The sequence below is a fragment of the Numenius arquata genome, chromosome 5 (genome assembly GCF_964106895.1).
Source record: "Numenius arquata chromosome 5, bNumArq3.hap1.1, whole genome shotgun sequence".
NCBI classification, from domain to species: domain Eukaryota; kingdom Metazoa; phylum Chordata; class Aves; order Charadriiformes; family Scolopacidae; genus Numenius; species Numenius arquata.
The window spans coordinates 59,526,680-59,537,126 of NC_133580.1; the positions used below are offsets into that span (position 1 = coordinate 59,526,680).

General features: G+C 47.0%; 1 protein-coding gene across 3 annotated transcripts in view; it reads right to left on the reverse strand.

The window, feature by feature from the left end:
* Positions 1 to 10,150, reverse strand: part of SLC2A9 (solute carrier family 2 member 9) — a 106,069-nt gene extending 95,919 nt beyond the window's left edge. Inside the window, exons 1-2 of one of the 3 annotated variants that reach the window (XM_074147207.1) lie at positions 10,103 to 10,150; positions 4,337 to 4,435 (exon numbers count right to left, since the gene is read on the reverse strand). In XM_074147207.1, coding sequence (XP_074003308.1) covers positions 4,337 to 4,435; positions 10,103 to 10,150 — 147 coding nt within the window. Of the gene's footprint in view, positions 1 to 4,336; positions 4,436 to 8,104; positions 8,180 to 10,087 lie in introns of those variants that run through there. The other 2 variants (XM_074147206.1, XM_074147205.1) reach the window with 2 other exon arrangements.
* Positions 10,151 to 10,447: the final 297 nt, after the last annotated feature.

Sequence of the window (10,447 nt, forward strand, 5' to 3'; positions counted from 1 at the left end):
TAAGTCACCGCTCCCCGACAAGCTCTACAGTATCACAAAGTTTAATCTTGGCACTTTTCCCCAGTTTCTTCTCAGATTTCCTCCAGCATGTCATAGGTACTAAATTATCCTGGGGCAGCACTCAGCAAGAGAAGCCTAACAACGCATTTTCCCCTGTCTAAACTAGGAACTTCAAACTTTAGGTATTCCAGACTTGGACATATGGACTATTCAAGGACTTTATTTAGTTTGAAACACCACCTCTCCACCTGCAAAGTACCTAAGAAAGGTGGAGGTCGAACATACCACTCACTGTCTTCCTTCTATCAAGTTTCTAGTAGGTCTCTTGTGCCCCGAACTAAAAGGAGGACAGGGATATGTCTCCCATCCTACCTTATATGTTTCTATACAAACAGACAGGAAAAAAAACAACAAAAAAAGAAAAAGGTCAATTTGGTACTTGGACCATTTAGAAGAATCTCACAGTAAAGTAAACTTCCAAATGAATCTGCCATTAAATCAAGCAATACATCTTACCTCTTCAACACCAATACTCAGACTATATTTAGGTTCAGATATCACCTTGTTTATTTGAGGTTCATTTCTGATAGTAATGAATACTAAGAGAAAACATTTTTAGAACGCTATTAGCATTTCTTGCTAATGATAATGGCTAAAAATAGCACACAAATTATTCTCCCCTTGTGTTATGACTAATTTTCTCAGCATAGCTTTGTTATTTACAAGGAGACATCAAATAATTCCAAATAGTCAAGAAAAGAAAGTACAAACTGCAACACTCAATAGTAAGATAAATGTACTGGCATGTACATCACCTGTGTCTGGATTCCCATTGCCAATAAATGGGAAGCTAATAACACATAAAGGGTCTGAGGAGCTGCACATGAAACAAAACAAATTGGATACAACAAATACACTGGATTTGAATCCATTGACTTCTGTGGAAAGGCTCCTTTGGGATTTTAATCAGTTGTCTGAACAATGCTAATGGCATAAATCTGTATACAAAAATTTTAGCCCCTAACAAAAGCCTACAAGGAATGGCAGGTGATTGATATCAGTATCTTGTATTCTGCTGCCTCAGTTCACTTAGGTAGTAGTGGGAATATATATATGTATTCCAGGATATATATTTTTTTTTATATTAATAAATAGAAGGGATATATTTTTAATATAAGGGGAATATTTTCTTTGTCTCTTTAACTGTAAATAACTTACATCAAGGGAAGAGATAAACTGGTCTTTAGAGAAGAAAAATGACCTTAGCCACAGTGGCGAGTGTGACTCGCACACAGCGACAACTATCCAGCTGGCTGACACAGCAGGCTATACATTTTTGTAACGTATAAAAAAAGCCTTGCTTTCCCCATATCAGCTCTAAAAGGAATGCAGAGCTGCAGCCACCCACAGGACGGGGGCAAAGGCTGCACGGCAGTAAGTAGCAGAGACTTCGCTTCCCGTGTGGAGCACAAAGGACATCATTGTTCTACAGACCTTGCCCACAACCAGCCCGTGGAGTGAGCTATAGAAACTCAGCTCAGAAAAAGACAGCTTCAGCTTGGATTCAATTAAAGCATTTGTCTTCCTACTGCCAAATGCTCCCACACATTTTTAATAAATTCTGGTAAGTCTTTGAAAAAGCCCATGGACAATTTCTAATTCTGGGTTTCATGTGCGCTCAAGCGCTGTGTGCAGGGGAAAGCACACCTGTGACAGGCCACTGCTCTTTCCCCCTGAAAAGCAGGGGACTGAGTGGGAAGCAATCTCTGCTCTGAGCAGAGCTGGTGTGGTTTATTCCTGCCTTGCAACAAAAAGGAAGTTGGATCGACTCTACCTTAGGAGATGACCTGCAGTAAAGTTCACCGGTGAGGACTGCAGGGATATTGCCCTGGAGTCTGATGAACTGGCATCAGAAAGGAATCGAAAGGAAATGTACACAAGAATTTACAAACAGTTCTTCAATGCTTCAGTCTCAAATGAACTCCCCCCACTCCCCCAGCTCAGTCATCGCGCTGACGTGTTCAGTTCCAGAATCCTGGAAACATCCCGTGCCTTCGTCAACAGTCATCAAGCATTTTTTCAACAACTCTCAAAGCATCACACAGTCTTTCTCTAAGGTTGGAGGACTTCAGACATCAAAAGGAATTATACTGAAGTAACTAGGGGCAGACGATACCCAACATGCTACAGAGAGATGGTCACACAATGCAGGCTGTAAACCGCAAGTCACCAGAACAAGTCACTTGTCCTACCAAGTTTATAAATGAAAGTCAGCTTACAACTTTTAGGAATTACTGCACTGCCAATATAATCTCTTATGAGTGTGCTGTTTATCTACAGCTAAAAGCTGCTCCCCTTTGGTTTTCCTCAGTCACCTCACATCAGTATTCCCAAAGGGTCACCTTGCAGCAGACCGATTTGGTGACATACAGGGGAAAACAGATGGAGCAAAGGTTCCTTTTCTTGTGCTGCAAGAAGCACAGCTTTGGTATGGCTTGCTCCTCCCCACCATGGCTACGAGCACAGCAGAACCTTCTTCCCTTCAGCCTTTCGGTATTTTGTTCTTGAACTGCACAGCTATGTACTCCTTGTCAGCAGGACTGCTCCTTAGCCCTAGCTAACGCATGGCTTAACACGAATAAGACAGACACAAAGTTCTCAATCAAACACTGAAACATCACACTGGAAAAAGGGAGACTTCACGTATACCCGTCAACAGTATGACCAAACCCATCCTCAGCATGGCGCTCAGTTTCAGTCCTAAAGCAACAGTAAAGATTTCAAGCAAAAAATGGACAATCCTGGAAGCGTTACTAACCATGACGTCTGGAGTTCCGTCATTCGTCACGGTAGGGTTGCACCTGCAACCTCCCCACCCGCACTCTGGTCACCCCTATGATCTATGACATTGCTTGAACCTAAGTGTCTGAGTGCTGCCAAACAGCATGTCCCGTCATCCTTTATTTCCTTTACTCCTGCTGAAAGCGACAGGAGAGCTCTGATTACTGGGACAGCCCATTTTTTAGATGGCACTTAAAAGTTTAGAAATCGGATCGTTCTCACTGCTCCGTTGACAGTACCGAGGCACCGCAGGAAGGATGTCTACCATCAGGACAATCAATATCATTGCTCACAGAATTTCAGCTTACTGCTGATTTCCTCTAAGCCTTGTTTATCTTCTCATGACTGCAAGGTAAAGTGATGCCTAGACATGTCATGCTACAATAAATATTCAATTTGTCCAATCCTGTGTTATTGGTACAAAAGTACCAGGAACTTCAAGAAAATTTCCACAAGTTACAAAAGCGGCAATTAAAACTTCCCACAGGGTGAGTCTCTTCCTAGTCCTTTATATCTCCGTTTACCAAATAAAATACGCACATGAAACATAAATTAAAAGAAAATAATTCTTCTTGCATTATTTGCATAAATATTGCATCCATCTTTAATGTGACGTGGCCAAGCTGTTAGGTGGAAATCTAGCCACACATTTTAATAAGAGAGTTACATAAAAGAAGGAGCTTAGCTTTGGAAAGGAACTATTTTGAAATGGAATTTCAACAGTTAGTTCCCAAAATTTACTAGCTACTTTTTCGAAACAGTGTTGCTTGCGGCTCCACTGAACTGCTTACTGCTGCGCTTGACTGAATTAATTAAGAGGACCTCTAGAGAGCCGGTATGAAAACAAAATGTTCAGATTTCCACTTGTGATAACTGATATCTTAATGAAATCCCTCCAAATATTGTACACTGATTTCACAGTACTCTACGCATCAAAACTATTCCATATGTTGCAGCCAACACATGGTCAACACAGCGGTTTCGAGTTGAGAACCAAACAAGGCATCACCACGAAATGCAGAAGAGGCCCATTATTTAAGAGGAAGCCAGAGGCACTACTTGTATTATCAGCACTGTGGGAATGAAATGTTGTACAACCCTCCAGAACCGAACAAGCTGAAGAGAAGCTGCTGAACCCGTGCACAGAGCTACCAAACGCTCACCAGTCAGACAGACAGATTATTAAAAAATACCTTATCACACAAAAGCGTGCAAGAAGACTGAGTATTAGTCCGGGCTTGGGGAGAATGAGAAGCAAACCACGTGCACCCCCTCACCTCAACAGCAGCGTTTAGTTTCCTGACAGCTACTGAATTGACGTGAAAACCTCATGGGCAGCAGAAAGAAGCTTTCAGGCAAAGGAAAGTTACCATATGAGATTTAACCCCTTCTGCTACATGGGGAGGATTGTAAAAGCAGGCTGGTGAGGAGTGCACACGAGCTGGACAAGGCTGCCCTCTACTGATATTAAATTCCAGTTTTGCCAGTCACTTACCACTGCAGGAGCGTTCACCACCGAGAGATTGTAGCCGTAAAGAAAAGATGACCCAAAAGCACCAGTTAAAGAGGCTACGATAAGACTCCCAGACCAATTCTGAAAAACAAAGAAAAGATGTAGCCATTATTAGCATACTTTAATGTAACTCAGGTTTTAAACACTCCTTACGCCCTTTTGCATAGCTCCTGCAGGCAGGTCTGCTCGCTGCAGAACAGTGGCCTGAAACACTTCCCCTTGCCGCGACCCGAGGAACAGTATTTGCCGAGGCATAAGTGAACATCTGAACTTCTTTCAACCTCACAGATTTTTTGCTGCAAGCGTCCCATCAGCCCCCACACCAAAAAAGTAAAATGCTGGAGAAGCATGCTCTCGGCAAAGGACACTGTTGGCGACACACCATTAACGCAACAAAGCAAGGAGTAGCGCATCTTTGACGCAACAGATTGGTGGGTAGACCTGACTTAGGTGAAAGCCTGGGAAATGATGTGCCCCCCACTCCGAGTGTAAGGATTAGTGAAATTGTGACCCCCAAAAAATCAAATTATGGCTACAAACTAGGTTTTGTAACCCAAATGCAAGTTTCCAACAGTAATTTACTGCCACACATGCACACTCTGGTGGAGACACCATTCGCCTTTTTTCCCCAGCAACACACCTGTATCCCTCTTCTTGGCTCTTCTCCCTTCATCCCCCTCATCCTGTTCCTAGCCCACCTCTGCTAACAATTTCTTCTTACACATCAGCTGTTGAAAAAAAGGTATCACTGCTTCGATACTGCACTTTCACTCAGGCAATTTGATAGATTTTGCATTTCAGGGTCCTTTCCACCTTCCCCAGTATTACCTTCTGCCACTCAGTTCTCCCACCGGATTAGAGAGCAGCAGAAGTGACCATTGTCATTCCCAAGAGATGCTAAAGTTGGTGTTTTGGTGGCTGGTTGATTGCTTGTGAATGTCATTTTGTACATCATGGAAGACAACTCAACTTTCTTGACTTCTGAATACGTTAAAGTGGGTGGCCTTTAACGTGTTTTGAATTTAGAAGAAACAAAAAAACCCCTCCACTAAGAATCTAGAATCTCAGGCACAGCTCACTGTCTCATCACCCTCTGAAGCCTCAATGAGAAAGACCTGCTTAAGCAGGCCTAATAAACTCAGCTTCGGTCATATCACTTACAGCACACACAACAGGTTAATGAGTCAATACATTCCATCCACTGCACAAAGCCGTACGTTTGCTTTGGAAAACGAAGATGCGGAGCACGAACTAGGTTTGTGCAGCCAGCACACGGCATAGCAGCAGCGACGATGAGCCGGAACGAGCTCCACCAGCCTCAGGAGAGGCACAGCTGGGCAAGTGAACACACCGTGGCCGTTAGGACGTTTCCACACCATCGTCGCAGGCTCGCTTTGATCGATGAAGAAGGGATGAGATACTCGGGTGCCAGGGCAGGGACCGCAGCGTACAGCCCAGCCTGCCTGGGGTCTGCCACGCTCCGTGGCTGCCACTCCTGGGGGCTTAAAACACACCCTGTGGGACAGCCGAGCGCTTTTAACTTCTTCCACATGATGTGGGAACTTTTTAAGAGATTACACAGTTCATTAACCAGCCTGTTTTCAGTCAAGTCGGGAGAACTGTTTGGGGGGGGCGTGGGGGGGGAAAAGCCCTGTGTAAGAAACATATCCCGTTGAGTTCATTACATAAGCCAAAGGCAATTTCTTATTATTAGCCAGCTTCTTAAAATGAACCTGCCACCCACACACAAAGCTTCACACCATTGCTTTGGTAGCAAGAAGTAGGCATTTTGACCCAAGGCTTTATTTAGCTTGTTGTGGTAACACCTCTTATTATGTGCCCATTATTTCTCTGCTGTGCATACACTCTGCTCCGACACGTAGGAGGGACTCCTACGACTCTGAACTAATGACACCGAGGAGACTATTCCTGGATGTTTATAAGGGTGCTCCCAACGGGTTCACGAATGATAGGCGTGAGTTCACAAGTGCTACGTGGTGATCTTGATGCCATATTGCTAAAGGGCTCTGCTCCAACAGTGTTAGACCCACCAGAAAAATCCCTCAAACAAAACGATCTGGACCATACAGCCTAGGGTTTATTAAAAACTCCAGTGAATGCTTGAACCTTTCAGCACAGGCAAATTAGATGCACATGAGGCTAAGTGGAAGATAATGCAGGACAACTCACAGGAGTGCTGGCAAATTACAAAAGCCCACATCCACTTTATTTTCAAGTGTTGCGAACAGTTGGGTTTAGAGCCTACTGCAATACCGAGAACTTTTCAAATATACAGCCTGCTGCAGAAAACCTCAGACTTACTCGGTTCAGAGTTTTACAGTTCCTGGAATGTGAACTTCAACTTCTCCATGACCTGTCTCCTCACACACTGTTTTAAATATTTGCTCAGGCTTCCGCAATGCCAGATAAAAGACAAAAGCACAATGAAGCAAGAATGCAAAAAAACCCAACAACCATATATATATTACTGTTGCTCAGAAGAATATTAACCCTGTGGCAACACTTACAAGAGAAAAGGGGGAAAAAAAAAAAACCAACGTGTTTTACAGTGACCGGGAAACACGAAGGTGGCCACGCCTCCCTCATAGGTGTTCCTTCACCACCACCCGTGTGCTCATGCGTCGCACAAGGGCAGGTAGGTGTGACCGTCACCACAGCAATAAGTGTTCACTCGGGAAAGTTGCGTGTCCGTTCACAGCAAAGCCCCTCCAGATACCTGGGAAATGCTTACGCGTGAGAGCCTGCATTTTCGGTCTTACCACAGATCCCGGGGCACCGTGCTCCCAAAGATGCTCTTCCCAACTCCCGTCCTTCAGGGTGGCATTTGTCGGCCTCTATAAGCCTTACATTGTCTTTTTGTTAATCGCATGACAGTTTGCATTTCAGTTTTCAAACTGAAATATTCAGTTTAGAATAATGTGGTTTGGTTAGTTAGTTATAAAGCCCTTCTCAGACTTAAAACACACTTCCAAGTGTACACAAAGAAGTTTTCATGCTCTTAAAGGGATATTGATAAAACTTTCTATTGCTACTGGGAACCTGGGTTTTGCAGCACCTTACCCGACACCCTTAAAGAGATACAGTTTTAGGAAGGCACCGAGCTACCGGCCGGGAGAAGGGACGGACGGGCGCTCCCGGCAGGTGCTCCCCGTGGCACCCCGGCCCGTCAAGCTGGAGGGGGGGGGACAAGGGGACCCTCCCGTCTTCTCCCCCCGGGCTCGCCCTTGCCCTGAGGACCTGCCGACAGGGGTGGTCTCGGCCAGAAGCGGCGAAAGCTTCTCGCCTTGTCCCCTTCCCACCGCGGGGGCGGCTGCTCCGCCGGTACGGGCGCTGCCCTCCGCCCGTCCTCTGGGTCCCGGCTGGGCGGCCGCCGGTATTTTTAGCTCTGCCCGCCGCCGGCCTCTCCCGCACCGCCAACCAACAACTTTCCGAGCCGGGAAGGGCTCGGCGCCGCCGCTCTGCAACCTGAGCTTCTGGGGTGGGGGGGATTAGCGGGGAGACACCCCGGCTGCCACCGCGCACCCGCCTCGCCTGTCCCCCCCTCCCCGCCGCGCTGGGAAAGGACTGAAACCACCCCTCCACCCTCTCCCCGGTTAATCGTCCCCCTGCGCGGGCAGCGCAGGCCGGGCTCTCCCCCCGCCCCAACCCCACCGATCACCCACCGCCCGGCGCAGCCACGATCGTTTCCCCAACAAAACACCCTCAGGGAGACGCCACCGCGCTACTTACGCTCCGGCGGCGGCGGCCGCCCCCCTCTCCCCGCGCCACCAGCGTGGCCGCCTCGGCCCCCGCCGGCCGCTCCATGCCGCTGCCGCATGTGCGCAGCGGCCGCGCATCTCCGCCGGGCAGCGGGGGCGCGGCCGCGGGAGGCGGCGGGGGGGGACGGGGGACACGGGACCGCGGCTGGCGCTCAAGGGGTGCCCGGGGTGGGGGCGGCGGCGGCCGCGGCTCCCGGGAGAAGGGGGAGTCGGGGGGCTGCAGGCAGATGGGCTGAGAGGGCTTAGAGGATGGCGGAGCCCACCCTCAGTTATCTGCTCTGCTTGGGCGTTATTTAAGAAAATCTGCGTGCCCGCCGCCCTGCGTGGGGTTTCCCGGAGGGCATCTTCCAGGGCAGGGAAGTGTCACGCCCGGGGGTGTTCATCACGGCCCACCACCACCACCAGCACGGAGCCGAGTGGACCGGGATTGCAGGGGGTTCCCACGCCGCGGGTGCCGGCTGGCGACCCGGGCCACCTTTCTGTGAGCCAGGCGCTGGGGGAAGCAGGGGAAGAGTTTTCCCAGGCTGGAAAGTGACTATACCACAAGACCTGTAGCCAATTAAGATGTTAACCACGCGGCGTACGGATGTTTCCACAGCCTTAGGAGGTTTAGATCTGACGCGCCACAGCGCTGCTGTGTAACAAACAGATGGTGATCAGACATGCGACCCGGGGAAGATAGACGCTTTCAGCTATTACTTTTAAGGCGCCTATTTGGAAACATGGGAATTTTGAACTGCTAGGAGTTAAACTACACCTTCTAGTTGGCCATGGATGAGTATTAAGTGCATCTGGGCCCTTCATCCCAGATGACTGCAGTTAATATTGGTGTAAATCTGTGCAGTTTCCACTTCTGACATGCTACATACCCCACAACTGGCTTAGCGCTCTCAAAGACACGGTAAGTAACGCCATAGAGCACTGCAGGTTTGAAAGCGGTTTACGATGCAGCAACTTTGAAGTGTCGTTGGCTCAGATCAAGCCGAGCGGTGTTTGAATAGAAAGCCAGATGCTACTCGGTAATATGTAAAAATATCATACGTATTGAGCAACATCAGCATAGATAGGTGGTTCGGACATCATTTATAATCTTTTTGAATGGTCATAAGCAGTAAAAGTTGAGTTAGGAGAGTCAAGCCTCTGGAATGCATGGCGTGTATTTGAGATGGATCAGACACCTGTGTTTTATTTCGTTTCATTTTAAATAGCGCCGCACAAGTAGTTCAGTTCATACTCAAATACAAATAATACGGCTGCATGTGATTAATACATACGTAATTCCTCACCTTAACACACTCACAGTTTCTGACCTTTTAGAATCGCCATTAGTAAGTTACAGAAACGAAACACACGCTACTCCCTACACCCCTCAAATTCTCATCCTGGCAGCTTCCCCTTGCTCAAATCTCCATGTTCACATGGAAAGAAGCATCATTTTGCTCTTCTCTTACATGTCAGAGCAGAAGGGGAAAAGGGGGAAGAATACACAGCTTTGCAGGTTCTTGTATAAGAAAGGTGTCAGAGACAAAATCAAAGCTTTTTTCCACAGAATACATCCTCCCAAAATTTCCTTTTGAAGGCACTGAAACTCTGCTCCAAAATGTTACCACCGTCCTCAGTGACAGAGTCTCTCCCATAAAAGGAAGGCTTTAACCTATGCTAAAGTCAAGTAATCCCAGAATGGTTTGGTTTTTGGCTAGTTCAAAACCAGACGTACATATAAAGAGAAACACAGGAAAAAATGGGAGGCCTTAATGGACTTAACTGCAGCCTCACAGTAAGTCCATTAACACTCCAGGTACCAAAGGCAGAAAGGAAACGGCAGCATTCATGTGTTCAGGACACCGAGCCTGTACCTGCAAGTATTCATACAGGTTCCAAATAGTTATTTTCTGCCTCCAGTCCCCAGATAGCAAACGAATGTGTTGACAGAATATTTCGGGAATTCACTCACCTTTTTTTTCTTCACCGCCTTATTTTCTTTCATCTCACCGTTGCTTTGCTCTTTGTTCTCCATTCCGTTACCTTGTTAGGTAATAGCTGAGGAAGAAAAGAGGGAAAGTGTTTTTTTCTAGTGAAATCATAAATCTGAAGTCTAGCTAATCCCTTCAAAAGTCAGATCCTCATTCAGGAAGGCGTAGCAGTACCAAACTGAATCCGGTTAAAAGCAACCAAAATATAAATGCTACCTGTGTTTAAGTAGTCTAGTCAGAGGGCAGCGTGCTCTTTGGAGCAGGCACAGTAGTTCCTAGCACATCTAAAGAATGAAGGGGAAAAAACTATGCTATCAGGCCCTTCAGTGGATGCACTATTT